General features: G+C 36.2%; 2 protein-coding genes across 3 annotated transcripts; both read right to left on the bottom strand.

Annotated features, from left to right (window-relative positions):
* Nucleotides 1–421: 421 nt before the first annotated feature.
* Nucleotides 422–5,380, bottom strand: si:ch73-265d7.2 (C-type natriuretic peptide 2). The gene is made up of 3 exons (XM_048179289.1): nt 4,463–5,380; nt 1,516–1,776; nt 422–860 (listed from the first exon to the last, which is right to left on the bottom strand). Exons 1-2 carry the CDS (start codon nt 4,586–4,588, stop codon nt 1,525–1,527), a joined length of 378 nt encoding a protein of 125 aa, XP_048035246.1. The 5' UTR covers nt 4,589–5,380; the 3' UTR covers nt 422–860; nt 1,516–1,524.
* A 1,723-nt stretch (nt 5,381–7,103) lies between these two features.
* Nucleotides 7,104–16,945, bottom strand: eno3 (enolase 3, (beta, muscle)). Of its 2 annotated transcripts, XM_048177962.1 has the most exons (12): nt 16,806–16,942; nt 15,019–15,104; nt 14,180–14,275; nt 14,046–14,104; nt 12,070–12,139; nt 11,847–11,980; nt 11,541–11,763; nt 11,272–11,469; nt 10,984–11,185; nt 7,515–7,623; nt 7,348–7,406; nt 7,104–7,259 (listed from the first exon to the last, which is right to left on the bottom strand). In XM_048177962.1, the coding sequence occupies exons 2-12, from the start codon at nt 15,101–15,103 to the stop codon at nt 7,193–7,195; spliced, it is 1,302 nt and encodes a 433-aa protein (XP_048033919.1). In that variant the 5' UTR covers nt 15,104; nt 16,806–16,942; the 3' UTR covers nt 7,104–7,192. The 2 variants fall into 2 exon arrangements, with proteins under 2 accessions (XP_048033919.1, XP_048033920.1); XM_048177963.1 differs by lacking the exons at nt 7,104–7,259; nt 7,348–7,406 and having other exon boundaries at nt 7,560–10,906; nt 10,943–11,185; nt 16,806–16,945.
* Nucleotides 16,946–17,832: the final 887 nt, after the last annotated feature.

Genomic DNA, 17,832 nt, shown 5'->3' with positions numbered 1-17,832 from the left:
ATATGTATTTTAGGAGTAAAAAGGATGTCCTTTTAAGCGATAAGCTGATGTAGCCTTAAAGGTGCAATTTGAACAACTTTCTTTTTATGTGGTGCCATTTCCTTTCGTATTCTTTCTGCCAAGTTTGATATCCTGTCTCATGTCAAATGTTGCAAGTTGCATGAGCTCGTTTTCATGCTTTGAATTAAAATACAAATAGGTCTAGATGCTGAAAATGCTTTCTCTTTCCGCATCTATACGGTGTTAAAACCACAGTTTAATATTTAGCTGCCTGTGCAGAGCTGATACTTAGAAAATATATTTTTGATTTACCAGTTCCTCAAGTCTTTGCAAAGTTTCCTTTCTTGCTCTTGCATTAAAATACTGTAAATTTAATCGTTTTATCTGTGCAGTTTCATTGTTGAGTGACACATGCTTTCAGTCGGGTTCAAAATCAACAACACCTTTAATTTAGATGTTAAATAACATTTATGGACATCACACAGACAAGTTTAAACTTGTGTTAAATATTGAGAACAAGTTCCCACTCACAAAATGTCTGAACAGAAGCTCTGTCACGTCAAACATGGTAAACAAGGTAAACAAAACTGACTGGACAATCAGCCAGAGGTCACACACTCACACAAACACACACACACTCTCACACACACAACTGAGAAAACCTCAGGATCATAAAACGACAAATATGTCAGAGTTCTATGTTCAAAGGCCAAAACTGCGAGTTTTGTTGTTGCAGATGGTCATATTACAGCCGTTTGGACTGAAAATAATCCAGCAGATGCTAAAACATCAGAACAGAAAGATTCAGTAATGTTTGCAGGTGAAGGTCTGTATGACGAACTCGTGATCCTCACGCTCACCTGCACACAAACACACATGCAGAAAATGAGTCAAAACAATTACTTACATACAAATGATAAACAGGTTTAATCCCGTGTTTTATGATTGATAAAGGATTAATCCACTTTCCTGATAATTTACTGCCCTCCACGGGTCAAAGTTTGAACTAATTGTTATATACTTGCACTAGCATATTGTATGTGACAATTTTGTTCAAACTTTGACCAGAGGAGGGCAGTAATACACTTATCAGCGTCTACACTACTGGAATTCTTATAGAGAAGAAGAAGAGAGCAAGTTCAAGATGAGCATTTATGGTTAAAACGTGTATAACTTTTTATTTTAAAAAAAAAAATGAGTGATGGTTTCTCTAGATAAGACTCTTATTCCTCGTCTGGGATCATGTAGAGCTCTTTGAAGCTGCACTGAAACTGTAATTTTGACCTTCAACCGTTTGGGCTCCATTGAAGTCCACTATATGGAGAAAAATCCTGGAAAATCCTTTTCTACTGATGAAAGAAGGACATCTTGGATGACATGGGGGTGAGTAAATTATCAGGAAATTTTTTTTGAAAGTGAACTAATCCTTTAATATCGCTTAAACTGAAATATACATATCACAAATATGCTTTGTGTTTTTTTAGATCAAACATCTTTTAATTATTTTATGTGTACCTGCGTGCGTCAGCATCCCAGACCGCTGATGACCCCGATCCGGTCCACCTTCATCCCGAAACACCCCCGCGCAACGACCTTTCGGCTCCGCCCCTGCAGCTTCCTGTGACGGCTCATGAAGTCCAGAAACACACGTGACGGTGGGCGGGGCGACTGCAGCCCGTTTGAGAGGGGAGGGGCGGCGTCTGCTGACCCCTCGATGACCTCTGGATGAGCCAATAGAAGAGAGCCGATCTTCAGCCCAAACAAATCCTGCAGAACCTGCACACAGTTTATAATGTTTATAAATAACTGGATGACTCAAATACTACAGTGTGCAATACTACTATATTTCTATCATATATTTAGAGTACATATACACAACAATGATGTACTAAAAATGGAAAAGTTTTTCCTTTGCACTTTTCACGTACAGACGACAACATTATCAAAACTATCCTGTTTCACACGGATCTGCAAAAACAACTAAAAAAGCTGTATTCTGCTGCCAGGCCAGTAGATGGCGATGTCACTTTTTAAAGAAATACTACGCGCCTGACTAAACACATAATACACATGTCACCGTTTCACAAATTTGCATTTATTTAGTTTACACAGAGATGATAAATGGAATACAACGCATTTTCAAGCTAAATGCTGTCGTCGAGTAAATCAACGGCCAAAACGCGTAAAAAGTTTTCAGTTTTTATGTTGTGTAAATGCACCCTTATTTATATATGATAACCCTGAATGTTTTTATGTGTCATTAATGTGAACATGAAACTGGTAATTTTGCATTTTAAATCATCTAAAAACAATTTTAAAGCTTAAAGCTGCAGTCCATTACTTTTGGCGCTCTAGCGGTTAATAAACAAAACTGCACGTGTGGAAGAATATTGTAGCCGGAACTACTTCTCTCTGTTTATGTCTATGATGAGTCACGCAGGTACTGTGCTGTTTCGCAGCGGTGGCACCCTGACGACTGTTGCCAAGTCCAGAGTTTTCCCGCGGAATTGTTTTTCATGTCCGCAGTTTGAATCGGCCCAAAATAACGTGTTATTTAGCCCCTGGAATGCGATTTTATCAGGGGAGCCCTGCTAAAAACGTGAATTTTACCCCCCAGAAAGTGATTTTTACCGTGGGACCCCCCCTGAAATGCGATTGGGCTAGTTTTAGCTAGTTTTGAGGAGCAATTGGGCGGGTTTTCTTGTGAAAACCTGGCAACCCTGACCTGACCAGTCTAAAATAGTCCAAATATAAACATTTGTTGTACTATTTATGTCATATATAATTTTATTGATAAAGATTTTGTTAGTGTGCGACTCCACAATGCAATGCGCTCGACTTGACCCTCCGTTTGTACAAAAAAAAAGAAAAAAAAAAGAGAAGATTAAAATAAATAATCTTTGCAAATTGACAGATGCAAATCTCTCAAATAGAGAGCAACAGGTTTTGCCCACTTTTTTCAGCGGCGTTGCTTCCGTATTTCATCCCATTAAATTTACCATAAGATCTTGTTATGGTCTGTCTGAATACTCGATTCTGATTGGCTGGAAGGTGTGCAATAAAAGCGTTTACTGCTGAACTGACAGGTAATTCGCACACGCTCTTCTCTCTTTCTCTCTCTCGCTTATGAATTCAAATCAATTAGTCGTTATCATTTATTCAGTAAATGTAATCTTACCGCACTTTTTCTCTGTGTCTGATTAAAGCGGGAAGATCTAACGAGCCGTAACTGACGAAAATAACCGTCATTTTTACCCTTCCGGTCAAATATTACGCTGCAAACATCAATAACCGTTTAAATTATCAATGCTGCCAAATTACCAAGGTATAAACGAGATAATCCACGTGGATTACATTTTACATAACCCACGAACCAAGCGAACCAGAGGAGAATCACAACATTAAACTTTGATTTGAAAACCCGACAAAAAGACTTGAAATTTAACGGCTTTAGCCTTGCTAACAAAAAAACTTTCTGCGTTAGCGTTCCCATGAAGTTATGAAAATTAGATTTTTGAATGTTCTTTCAATGTTCAAAATGTTTTTTAACGTTTTAAAAACGTTTAGGGAACATTCAATTTTTTTTATTCAACAAACATTATGGGAACATTAATTTTGAACGAACATAATGAAACTAGCAGAAACACTGCAAAAAGGAAAAACGTTCCATGAACAATATGTATAAATAATTTTTATGTTTTTGCGCTAATATCAGAACGTTTGTTCATAACTTTGAGATACAATTCAAATTATATAATCAAATTAAATATTAAATTATTGATTATAGAAACATTACATTTAACACATTTCAATTAAGTTCTCAAAATAGTTGAGAACGAATTATTTTAAAAAATAAGTTAAATAATGAGATCAGACTTCAACTAAAGCAAATCGATTAACAAACTCACAGTAGGGCTGACTTTAACGGTTTATACGTTTTCATTAAAAATCATTTCCAAAATTAGAGAAAACGAACAGGATTTTTAGTTTAGAACCAGGGTTGCCAGGTTTTCACACAAAACTAACCCAAAACTAGCCCAATCACAGTAAATTCGGGGGGAAAAATCCGCATTTTTGGCGGGGATCCTCTGGTAAAATTCATATTCCAGGGGCTAAATATCATGTAATTTCAGGTCGCTTCAACCCGCGGACATGAAAAACAACCCGCGACAACAGTGTAAAGTAGCCCAATTCCGCGGGAAAACACTGTTCAGAACCGACTGTTGCACTTTATTAAACATGCAACAAAAGAGGTCATGTGACAACAATTGAATGCACTAATGATTATCGTGAAATATTGCTATTTTTAAAAAGAAATAAGCAGTATACAACATGTCCCGAACAGAATCACACAAGCGCTGTCTGTTACCAAACAGGTTTCCCAAACACTGATCTGTCAGTCAGCCAGCTAGTCCCGCCCCCAAACTCACACAATTGGTCGAGTCAGATGTGAAATCCTCACCTGAGCATCTGATTGGCGTGGCGACGGCCGTCCCTCTACCTGCATTGTTACGGTGATGATGATGAGGAGCATGAGGAGAGCAGGAAGAAGAGAGGAGGTAAAGTTTAGAGGAGATGAAAAAGCCATCCTTGTTAAACAAGTAGAGTCGTAAAGTAAATATCTGTCCAGTGTTTTCGATCACGTTATCGTGGCGTTCAGTTCTGTCCTGTACGTCTTCAGGACGGGTCTCTGCCCGAGCAGGTGCACAACAGGCCTTTTAAGGAACATCGCTGTGATGTCACGCATAGCTAACTGTTGCCGTGAGCGACGCCCCGCCCCTCCGGCCCTCCACAGACGTCACGACTCATCACGGCCTCCATACTGAGCGCAGATCCTCATTTCTCCAGCTGATACACACCAACTCTTAAGTTCAGAAAGCCTTGGTGATGATTGTAAGGCTTCAACTAACATGATGCGCTTCACTCCAGAGGTCTGTAACGTCACAAACACACGCTCACATTTTTGTGCTTTGTGTTACATTTAATCGTCCGCCTCTTTATAGCTCATCATTCTTCACAGTAACAGACTGATGCGACCTCTGACCCTTTCAGGTTCCGCCCCCCATAAAAGTTCCCCCTGGAAACGGGCGGCGCTCAGGAACTATTTCCTCCTGTGAGAGCGCAGACACAATAGTTCCACGTCAGATGAGAGTTTCCCTAGCAATGACCACGGGTCACGGGCCTTTCAACCTCCGTACGGCCCGACAGACTGATGTACATACACAATTATACTTTACATTCACTAACGGACAGTTGATGGGAATTAGTGTTCGTCAAGGCTGTTTATTTGATAAAAAATACAGTAAAAATAGTGAAATATTTTTACAATTTAAATAATCTGTTTTCTATGTGAATAAATAGTAAAGTGTAATTTATTCCTGTGATCAAAGCTGAATTTTCAGCATCATTACTCCAGTCTTCAGTGTCACATGATCCTTCAGAAATCATTCTGATATGATGATTTGATGCTCAAGAAACATTTATGATTATTATCAGTGTTGAAAACAGTTGGAAACCGTGATACATTACCATTAATTTAAAAAAAAAAAAAAAAAAAATTCTGCAATTATAAAAAAAAAAAATCACTATTAATCATGTTTTTTAATTAATTTATTTTTAAATATATTTAATATATTACCATTAAATATATTACTATTTTTTTAAATACATTTATTCAGCAATTATACACTTACTATCAATAATTCTTTTAAATTATTGTTTTTTTTAAACATTTAAATATAATTTATTTTTAAAAATATTTATTGACATTTATAATGTTACAAAAGATTTCTATTTTAAATAAATGTTCTTTTGAACTTTATATTCATCAAAAAAAAAACTGAGACATTAAAAACATGTCTTAAAAATGTATAATAATTAATAATATAAAAAATTATACTTTTTTTCTGCAATTATTTGAAATTAATCACTTACAATCATTTATTTTTTTAATTTATTACTTATTTTGAAATATATTTAATATATTACCATTAAATATATTACTATTATTTTTTAAATAATGCATTTATTCTGCAATTATTTGAAAGATAATTATCACTTATTTTTTCTTTTTTTTTTTTTTTTAAATATTGACATTTATAATGTTACAAAAGATTTCCATTTTAAATAAATGTTCTTTTGAACTTTATATTCATCAAAGAAACTGAACACATTAAAAACCAGTCTTCAAAATGTATAATAATAACCGTTATTAATAATGAGCACCGATAATAATTGAGCATCAGATCATCATATCAGAATGATTTCTGAAGGATCATGTGACACTGAAGACTGGAGTAATGATGCTGAAAATTCAGATTTGATCACAGGAATAAATTACACTTTACTATATATTCACAAACAAAACAGTTATTATAAATTATAATATTTCACAATTTTTACAGTATTTATGATCAAATAAATACAGCCTTGGTGAGCAGAAGAGATGCATTTAAAAAACAAAGTGTTAATTATTGTACCAAGCCTATTTTATTTTTTATAAATTCTATATTTTAAGATATTTTTGTAACAATTAAGCTCATTTTCTCCTAAATAGTGTGTGAAAAAGTTTGAGACTCAAAAACACAGAAGAGTGTGTGAAAGTGTGACTCTCTCAGTGTAACCGCCTGCCAACGGCAGCCTGACCTCTGACCCCTAGACACTACATCATACTCACACATGCTAATATGACACACACACAAACAAACGGGTTTGTTTTTTTAGATGTCGCGCTGAAGCGTTTTCGGCCTGATGATCGTCGCCCAGCAACACTCACACCGAGACCCAAAACCTCCCATTCCTTCAGCTCTCTGACGTCAGCAGCGGAAAAGTCCCAGTTTAAAAGGGAGAGATGAAGATCATTCATTCTCGATATAGTAGCTACAGATCTTTTCTTCTGTTTTGAGACGAGAAAAACGTAGGGAGGGACTTGGTTCTGTGCATCGGTTGTTGATTGGATGTTGAGATATGGGTGTGGCACTCAAAATAAATAATATTAATCCATTAAATAGAATAAGAATAGGTTTGTGAACCCCTGATGTACAGGGGGGAAAAAAACTACTAAGATTTGACTGTGCACATAATAAACAGACACAAAAACTCCATTTCTTTCACTTTTTTTTTTTTATTTACTTCTCATTTCAAAAAAAGTACATTTGTGATGCTGCAATACTGATGGAGGAACTTGGATGGTTTAGAGTTTTGGGTGGCGGAAGTCTTTTCCCGCAAACTTGGCCTTGTCACCGAGCTCTTCCTCGATCCTGTTGAACACAGACAGACAGATGAGGGTTTGGCACACACAGATTGTCCTTTAACCTGATTTGTGAAGCGTATGATGTCATCGCTGACCTCATCAGCTGGTTGTACTTTGCCAAACGCTCTGATCTGCAGGGGGCGCCGGTCTTGATCTGATCACAGGTGAAGATGCGTTAGTGTGGCAGAACTCATTAAGCTGCACTGAACATTGTTTTCGCAGTGAGGTGACTGCGCTTTGTTGCGTGATGCATATCATGTACCTGTCCTGTGCAGAGACCGACCACCAGGTCAGCGATGAAGGTGTCCTCGGTCTCGCCGGAGCGATGGCTCACCATCACACCCCAACCATTAGACTGAGCCAGTTTACAACTACAGACACAGACAGATTTATAGCTGTAAAACAGATCTGTTGAATTGAGTTTGTTCATTATTGAGGAAATTTGCATCACTGACACCGTTGAATATTGATTGAACTGATTCAACATTGAACTAAATTGAGCTGAATATAACCGCTTTACAGCAGAAACTGAATTTTGCAACCTTAACACTATTATACAACTGAATTGAATCAACACCGAACTGAATCAAATTCATTTCATAATTCATGAATTTTGCAACATTAACACGATTATCGAACTGAATTGAGCTGAATGACACCACTGAATTCTGTAGAATTGATTTACAGCAGAAACAGCATTTGAATTTCTTTTGAATTCAGCAGTTGAATTTCTTTCATAATTGATGAATTTCGCAACATTGACACTTATTAAACCGAATTTAATTAACATTGAACTGAATCATTCGTTTGATGAATTTTGCATCATCAACACTTACTGAACTAATCGAATCAACAACTGAATTGAATTAGTTTCATAATTGATGAATTTTGGAGCAGATGGTTATTGAACTGAATTGAGCTGAATAATGACACTATTGAATTCTGTAGAACTGATTTTCAGCAGAAAATGAATTGAATTCCTTTCATAATTGATGAATTTTGCAACACTGACTATTAGTGAAGTGAATTGAAGCAATACTGAACTGAGTTGAATTTTTCATAAATAATTGATTTGGAACATTAACACTTATTAAACTGAACTGAATCAGATTTGTTTCATGATGAATTTTGAAGCAAATGGTTATTGAACTGAATTGAGCTGAATGACGACACTTGAATTCTGTAGAACTGATTTTCAGCAGAAAATGAATTGAATTTCTCTTCATAGTTGATGAATTTTGCAACATTGACACTGTTATTGAACTGAATCGAATCAATACTGAACTGAATTCACTTTATAATTGATGAATTTTGCAACATTGACACTTATTAAACTGAATTTAATTAACATTGAACTGAATCATTCGTTTAATTATGAATTTTGCATCATTAACACTTACTGAACTGAATCGAATCAACAACTGAATTGAATTAGTTTCATAATTGATGAATTTTGGAGCAGATGATTATTGAACTGAATTGAATCAACATTGAACTAAATTGAGCTGAATAATGACACTATTGAATTCTTAGAACTGATTTTCAGCAGAAAATGAATTGAATTCCTTTCATAATTGATGAATTTTGCAACACTGACTATTAGTGAATTGAAGCAATACTGAACTGAGTTGAATTTCTTTCATAATTGATGAATTTTGGAACATTAACACGATTATTGAACTGAATTGAGCTGAATGACACCACTGAATTCTGTAGAACTGATTTACTGCAGAAACAGCATTTGAATTTCGTTTGAATTCAGCAGTTGAATTTCTTTCATAATTGATGAATTTTGCAACATTAACACTTATTAAACTGAATCGAATCGACAACTGAATTGAATTATTTTCATAATTGATGAATTTGGGAGCAGATGGTTATTGAACTGAATTGAATCAACATTGAACTAAATTGAGCTGAATAATGACACTATTGAATTCTGTAGAACTGATTTTCAGCAGAAAATGAATTGAATTCCTTTCATAATTGATGAATTTTGCAACATTGATACCGTTATTGAACCGAATCGAATCAATACTGAACTGAATTCACTTCATAATTAATGAATTTTGCAACACTGACACTTATTAAACTGAATTTAATTAACATTGAACTGAATCATTCGTTTAATGATGAATTTTGCATCATTAACACTTATTAAACTGAATCGAATCGACAACTGAATTGAATTATTTTCATAATTGATGAATTTGGAAGCAGATGGTTATGGAACTGAATTGAATCAACATTGAACTAAATTGAGCTGAATACTGACACTATTAAATTCTTAGAACTGATTTTCAACAGAAAATGAATTGAATTCCTTTCATAATTGATTAATTTTGCAACACTGACTATTAGTGAATTGAAGCAATACTGAACCGAGTTGAATTTCTTTCATAATTGATGAATTTTGGTTATTGAACTGAATTGAGCTGAATGACGGCACTTGAATTCTGTAGAACTGATTTTCAGCAGAAAATGAATTGAATTTCTCTTCATAATTGATGAATTTTGCAACATTGACACTTATTGAACTGAATCGAATCAATACTGAACTGAATTCACTTCATAATTGATGAATTTTGCAACTGACACTGAATTAATTCTGAATTGAATTAGTTTCAGATGGTTATTGAACTGAATCAAATCAACATTTAACTAAATTGAGCTGAATAATGACACTATTGAATTCTGTTGAACTGATTTACAGCAGAAAATGAATTGAATTCCTTTCATAATTGATGAATTTTGCAACATTGATTCAATTCAGTTCAATAAGTGTCAATACGGAACTGAATTCCTTTCATAATTGATGAATTTTGCAACATTGACACTTATTGAACTGAATCGAATCAATACTGAACTCAATTAGTTTCATAATTGATTAATTTTGCAACATTAATAATTACTGAACTGAATCAAATTAATTTCATGATGAATTTTGCATCAACACTATTATTGAACAATCAAATCAACGCTGAACTGAATTAGTTCCATAACGGATGAATTTTGAAGCATCGACATGGTTATTGAACTGAACTGAATTAACACTGAACTAAATTTCATAATTAACTTTGCAACATTAATACTAACTGAACTGAATCGAATCAACATTGAACTGAATTGAGATGAATAATGACACTATTGAATTCTGTAGAACTGATTTACAGCAGAAAATGAACTGAATTTCTTTCATAATTGATGAATTTTGCAACATTGACACTATTATTCAACTGAATTGAATCAATACTGAACTGAATAGAATTAGTTTTATAATTGATGAATTTTGCCCTGTGGTGCAGCTCTGCGAGAAGGCCATAATGAGCCCTGTGGTGCAGCTCTGCGAGGAGGCGGTAATGGGCCCTGCGGTGCAGCTCTGTGAGGAGGCCATAATGGGCCCTGTGGTGCAGCTCTGCGAGGAGGCCGTAATGGGCCCTGCGGTGCAGCTCTGCGAGAAGGCCGTAATGAGCCCTGTGGTGCAGCTCTGCGAGGAGGCCGTAATGGGCCCTGCGGTGCAGCTCTGTGAGGAGGCCATAATGGGCCCTGTGGTGCAGCTCTGCGAGGAGGCCGTAATGGGCCCTGCGGTGCAGCTCTGCGAGGAGGCCGTAATGGGCCCTGCGGTGCAGCTCTGCGAGGAGGCCGTAATGGGCCCTGCGGTGCAGCTCTGCGAGGAGGCCGTAATGGGCCCTGCGGTGCAGCTCTGCGAGGAGGCTGCGCTATATACTCACGCCTGGATGGACTCGGTGACAGAGCCGATCTGGTTGACTTTAAGCAGGAGGCAGTTGCAGGCCTTCTTCTCACACGCCTGCTGGATGCGTTTGGGGTTTGTCACAGTCAGATCATCTCCCACCACCTGGATATCAACAGATCCCGTAAACTTGCTCCAGTTCTCCCAGTCATCCTGGTCAAATGGATCCTCAATGGACTGGACTGCGGAAAAACCCAGACCAGATGCACATAAACGGGTCTGTTTGTGCACAAACCAGGTGTGTGTGTGTCAGTGTGTGTGTGTGTACCTGGGTAGTTCTTAATGAAGCTCTTGTATAGATCTCCCAGCTGCTCTCCAGTGATGTGGCGCTTGGGGTCATCAGGTGACTTGAAGTCCAGATCATATTTTCCGCTCTTGAAGAACTCTGATGCTGCAACATCCATGCCGATGATGATCTTATCAGGATAGCCGGCCTTCTCGATGGCGGACTTCAACAGCTCAAGAGCTACAGAAATCAATCTTGATTAGAGAACGTTTGAACATTGTTTATATACAGTGACATCAGACAACTCATACCCTCGTTGTTCTCGAGGATGTTGGGTGCGAAACCGCCCTCGTCTCCTACATTGGTGGCGTCTTTGCCGTATTTGGCTTTGATGACGTTCTTCAGGTTGTGGTAAACCTCGGCACCGATCCTCATGGCCTCGTGGAAGTTCTTGGCGCCCACGGGGAGGATCATGAACTCCTGCATGGCCAGTTTGTTGCCGGCGTGAGAGCCTCCGTTGATGACGTTAAACGCCTGAAGATGAAGAAAGGAGAGGAGAGGGATGAGAGCAGAGACGGACGACTGACACAGGAGCGGCGGCCGGCCGGCACACGTACGGGTACGGGGAGGATCACGTCTTTGTTTCCGGCGAGGTCGGCGATGTGGCGGTACAGCGGGACTCCCTTCTCAGCGGCGCCGGCCTTACACACGGCCAGACTCACACCCAGGATAGCGTTAGCACCAAACTTAGCTGTGGTAGAGATAAAGTATGACAGAAAATTAATTAAAAAGTTTTAATGTGTGTGTGTGTGTGTGTGTGTGTGTGAGTGAGATACTTACATTTGTTCTCGGTTCCATCAAGTTCCAGCATGAACTTGTCAATTTTCTCCTGGTCAACGACACTGAACTTCTGTTTAGAGACACAAGGATGATGGGATAAATCAAATAAATTTGACTATCAGATTTATTGGGGAAAAAAGGGTCACACATTGGCTGTTCTCACTAATTTTGACCAGGAACAGTAAAAATGTTTTTTTAAATAAAATTAATTTCTCTGAAGTAGTAACAAATTAAATCATACACTTCTTTTGGGATTTTAGGTCATTTAGATCTGTAAATGTGTACAATCTTCATTTGTACAAGCAAATATGAAAACTTTTAGCTTCATTACAGTAAAAATCTCTATTTTTATAAGCTGAAACAAAGAAAATAAGAGAATTTCATCATGCGATTGGGCCATCTGGTGAAAAAAAGAATATTTGATTTGTCAGGTTAAAATCATGTTATGAATATAATGGCCAGTAGATGGCGGAAGTTATCCATTTTGATATATATGATGGATGAATCAAATAAATATGAATATTTATCAGGTTTATGAAGCATTTCATTAGTTTAATTATAAAAATGATTACATATTTGAAATATTTTATTATTTTTACAAAAATACTATGAGGTTTACTATTAAGTATTATTAATAATAGCCATGAATATACACTATCAGTCAAAAGTTTGGAAACATTACTATTTTTAATGTTTTTGAACAAAGTCTCTTATGCTCATTAAGGCTGCATTTATTTCATAATACATACAGAAAAAAAAACTATAATATTGTGAAATATTATTACAATTTAAAATTATGGTTTTCTATTTTCATTTACTTTAAAATATAATTTATTTCTGTGATCAAAGCTGAATTTTCAGCATCATTACTCCAGTCTTCAGTGTCACATGATCCTTCAGAAATCATTCTGATATGATGATTTATTATCAATGTTGAAACAGTTGTGCTGCTTAATATTATTTTATAACCTGTGATACTTTTTCAGGATTCATAAAAGGTTAAAAAATAAATAAATAAATAAAATAAATAAATGGTTAAAAAAAAAAAAAAAAAAAAAAACAGCATTTATTCAAAATATAAAAAATTTTTCTAACAATATAAATCTTTACTATCACTTTTTATCAATTTAACACATCAGTGCTGAATAAAAGTATTAATTTCTTTCAAAAAAAAAAAAAAAAAAAAAAAAAAAAAAAAAAGAAAAATTACTGACCCCAAGCTTTTGAACAGTAGTGTAAATTGTTACAAAAGATTTCTATTTTAAATAAATGCTGATATTTTTATTCACTTTTTTTATTCAAAGAATCCTGAAAAAGTATCACAGGTTATAAAAAAATTAAGCAGCACAACTGTTTCCAACATTGATAATAAATCATCATATCAGAATGATTTCTGAAGGATCATGTGACACTGAAGACTGGAGTAATGATGCTGAAAATTCAGCTTTGATCACAGGAATAAATTATATTTTAAAGTATATTAAAATAGAAAAACCTAATTTTAAATTGTAATAATATTTCACAATATTATTGTTTTTGTCTGTATTTATTATGAAATAACTGCAGCCTTAATGAGCATAAGAGACTTCGTTCAAAAACATTAAAAATAGTAATGTTCCCAAACTTTTGACTGGTAGTGTATATTATATATGAGAAAGAGAGAGAGAGAGAGAGAGATCAAACAATAAACAGTGTAAGTTTAGTGTAAAGCAAATGTAGTACTGAACCAAACATTTTTAGTAATTTAAAATACATATTTTCATATTTTGGATTCTAAAATTACTATAAAAATCAAAGCCATCTGTCTAACCAAGCTATGTTTGAAGCTGATGTCACAAACATTGAGCCGCTAAAAGGTCTTAAAGTAGCGTTTGCTCTGTAACACAATGCCTGATTTCAAAGGATGAATTTTGAGTGAGCTTTCAAATTATTATTACTAAAATATGTGAGAGGAAAAAGGCAATCCATGATCTCACCTTCTCAATCAGTTTGGGAGCGATCTCCTTGTTCACATGGTCCACGGCCTTCTGGGTACCTTAAACACACACACACACACTGATGATCTGTCTTTGCGAGTAATGAATGAAGTGTGTGTGTGTGACAGATGTACCTTTGCCCAGGTAACGGGTTTTGTCTCCATCTCGGAGCTCCAGAGCCTCATGAACTCCAGTGGAAGCGCCGCTGGGAACAGCCGCCCGGAAACGACCTGAAACCACAAGAAATCAACCAACAATTACAAACAGAACATTTCCTCAAGACATTTTTAAGTAAAAAAAAAAGTGTGAACGTTATTGATCTAGCAGTCTATTCAGTAAAGGTTGCTAGGGTGTTGCTAAGCAGTTGCTAATGTGTTCTGTCGTTACTAGGGCGGCAGGGTTATTATATTTAACCAAGAGGCCGTTTACATGACATCGCTTTCAACTAAAAACGGAAAACCTTTCATGCATTTTGCCCATTAATTTACATGACAGTGGCATTTTGGCAGCCTAAGTTTGAAAAATTTTGTGAATTTGTGAAAGTGACGACATCATGCACATGTGCATAATGTTTCTTTATAAAGTGACATCGCCATCTACTGGCCTGGCAGCAGAATGCAGCGTTTTTATGTCATTTTCGCAGATCGTTTTGACAATGTTGTTGTCTGTACTAAGAACTGAAAAGTTTTTGTACATCATCGTCATGTAAACGTACCTTAAAACTGAAACCCATTAAAAAAAAAAAAAAACATCTTTGTTACTTGAAATAAAAACATTAACTGAAACACTAACTGATTTAATTTAGTCTTTTAGTTTAACTTTATGTACTAAAATAACCTAAAATTTCAAAAACTATATAGACTTTTCTTTTTTTTTTTACTATTGTGACAAAAACAAAATACTAAAACTTAAAATGAAATATACAGATTTAAAATAATGAAACCATAATAGTGAAATAACACTGTGTTTGTACCTTTACTTGTGTAAAGATCTACTTCAACAGTGGGATTTCCTCTAGAGTCGAGGATTTCACGAGCGTGAATCTTACTGATGGACATCCTGAGAGAGAGAGAGAGAGAGAGAGAGAGAGAGAGAGAGAGAGAGAGAGAGAGAGAGAGAGAGATTAACCCTCCAAAGCTTTTCAAAAAAAGGTGTGAGAATCTTTTGCACCATTTTTATAAATAAAACAAAGATTATATTAGTCAAAAACGAGTTAAGTCATCTGCACAAACCTTAAAATACTGTATACACACACACACACACACACACACACACACACACTTCAGCTGTCTGATTCATGTACAGTCTGAGGTTTCGCCTCTATTAATAGAGCGGCTACAGCAGAAGACAGAGAAGACCTCAGGAGAATGTGTGTGTGTGTGTGTGTGTGTCTCGACAACTCTATATGACCTTTACAAAGCCCTGCCGAACCCTGACCTTTGTGCACAACACTCTGACCTTTGCATTTGAGCAATGACACTATTCCACTGTAAGAGCAACACACACACACACACACACACACACACACACACACACACACACACACACACACACACAGTAGATTTGATTTAAAGCAACTCAACTCAATCTACACCAGATCTCCACAGTTTAAATCCAATGCACATTATTGGTAGAAAAAAAAAAAAATGCAGTTTTGCGGTGGAAAATATGTAAACAATGCAAATATAATTTGACATGCAGATGGACTATGGAAGTTTGCTTAAAAAAAAAAAAAAAAAAAAAAAAAAATAGACTCTCACAATCTTTTTTCTCTTAACTCAGACTTTATAACTCGTAATGTTTTTTTTTTCTCAGAAGTGTAAAACAAACTCAATTGCAAGAAGAAAAAAAAAGTCAAAATTGTGAGGGGAAAAAAAAAGTAGGGTTCACAATTCTCATTTTTCAGAGATTGCTAAATCAATGTTTCGATTTTTTCTCCATTTATATCTCAGGTACCAATCGTTTATTTTTTTAAATCGATATTTATACGTTTGAACTCATCATTTCTATGACATTTTCAAGCTTTCTGTCAGTTTGTCTGCGAGATGGACAGAGCACAAATCACCAATCACAGCACAACATCTTATCGAGCGCGCGGAGCTGCCCACGAACGTGCGGCACGTGACCCTATAAATCCAATACTGCAGTCTATAGGCGCGTGCACATTGACGCAACAATCAGTTATTAAATAACCCCCTTATGACGCAATAATGAGGTACTCTGAGCGGACTTTACCCCGAGTTTAACTTTTTTTTTTTTGTGAATAAAATATTTGATCATTGTGCATCTTTACGTTAAATCGCGCGGTTTGTCAAATTAAAAAGTGACTGTAAAATTCAACAATCTGTGATGGTGCCACCGGAAGCGTGAAGGTCATTCGGTTTACTTAAGAAAGTTTGACGATTTTAAATCTGCTCCAGTTTGACAAACTCTGCATTCAGCTTCTGTTTCCACAGAACACAATATATTTCCTAACAGCAAACTTATTCACTCATCCAGCTCTCTGACGGTGTAGTTTTATATTAAATTAAATGCAGATCCCAGATCAGAAGACGTGCTAAGTAGCGACAGGCAGCCAGCGAGAGTTGGCTGATCTCAGATCAGATGCTCAAATCAGGAAGCAGCAGCTCCACATTGTAGACTTCAACGCACTTCAGCAGATCTCGCGCCCGCGCCCGTTTGATACCGCGAAACAAATTCTCAGCAAAACTCACATAAAAACACAGTTTGCGTGAAATACGTGCGGTTTTGCGTGTTTACCTGAGGGCGAACCGGGTCGGTGTCAGTCTCGGCGTTTGACAGGGTGTGAGTGCGCGCTCCTTCTGCCGCAGCGCAATTTATAGACGGTCTCTCAACAACGTCCCCGTATATGGGAGAAACCTTAGGGAGCGTCTAAAAACACCAAACATTTACAGAGCGCGCGAATGTTTGCGGACACGCCCACAGCGCGGATGCTTTATATTACAACAAAGTATTCAAATATAAATGTAATAAACGAAACTAAACAATATGGATCTGCTTTGAATGACATTAAAAAAAAAATCACATGAGGCACTTTTTTTTTTAATTTAATGTGATTTTGTGATTTACCCCTGGCACTGTTTTATTTTATTTTAAAGGATTAGTCCACTTTTAAATAAACTTTTCTTGATAATTTACTCACCCCCATGTCATCCAAGGTGTTCATGTCTTTCTTTCTTCAGTCGAAAAGAAATTAAGGTTTTTGATGAAAACATTCCAGGATTGTTCTCCTTATAGTGGACTTCAATGGACTCCAGATGGTTGAAGGTCAAAATTACAGTTTCAGTGCAGCTTCAAAGGGCTTTAAACGATACCAGACGAAACAATCTGTCATTTTTTGAAAAAAAATACAACTACGGAAATACGGAAAAAAACTAAACTGGCGCTGTGTTCGTTCCATAAGTATAATAGGGAAGGCGTAGGACATACAGCATAAGCGTTTTGAAGAATGTGGAAACCAGAAGTATGTTCAAGGTGATATTTTGTGTTTATAAAGCATATACAGTTGTATTTTTTTTTTTAAATGACCGATCCTTTCGCTAGATAACACTCTTATTCCTCGTTTGGTATTGTTTAAAGCCCTTTGAAGTTGCACTGAAACTGTAATTTTGACCTTCAACCGTCTGGAGTCCATTGAAGTCCATTATAAGGAATAATCCTGGAATGTTTTCATCAAAAACCTTAATTTCTTTTCGACTGAAGAAAGAAAGACATGAACATCTTGGATGACATGGGGGTGTGACAAAATGCTTTACGGTAATTCAAT

The sequence above is a fragment of the Megalobrama amblycephala genome, linkage group LG24 (genome assembly GCF_018812025.1).
Source record: "Megalobrama amblycephala isolate DHTTF-2021 linkage group LG24, ASM1881202v1, whole genome shotgun sequence".
NCBI classification, from domain to species: domain Eukaryota; kingdom Metazoa; phylum Chordata; class Actinopteri; order Cypriniformes; family Xenocyprididae; genus Megalobrama; species Megalobrama amblycephala.
This window is presented reverse-complemented; position numbering and strand designations above follow the sequence as displayed.

Bases quoted from the DNA above. Each gene is read 5' to 3' on its own strand.
- si:ch73-265d7.2 (XM_048179289.1), bottom strand. From the start codon at position 4,588: ATGGCTTTTTCATCTCCTCTAAACTTTACCTCCTCTCTTCTTCCTGCT. The intron at 1,777-4,462 runs GTGAGGATTTCA...AACTGTGTGCAG, and splicing joins CACGCCAATCAGATGCTCAG to GTTCTGCAGGATTTGTTTGG.
- eno3 (XM_048177962.1), bottom strand. From the start codon at position 15,103: ATGTCCATCAGTAAGATTCACGCTCGTGAAATCCTCGACTCTAGAGGA. The intron at 12,140-14,045 runs GTGAGATCATGG...GTCTCTAAACAG, and splicing joins CTCCCAAACTGATTGAGAAG to AAGTTCAGTGTCGTTGACCA. The intron at 7,407-7,514 runs GTACATGATATG...ACCTGTGATCAG, and splicing joins TCGGTCTCTGCACAGGACAG to ATCAAGACCGGCGCCCCCTG.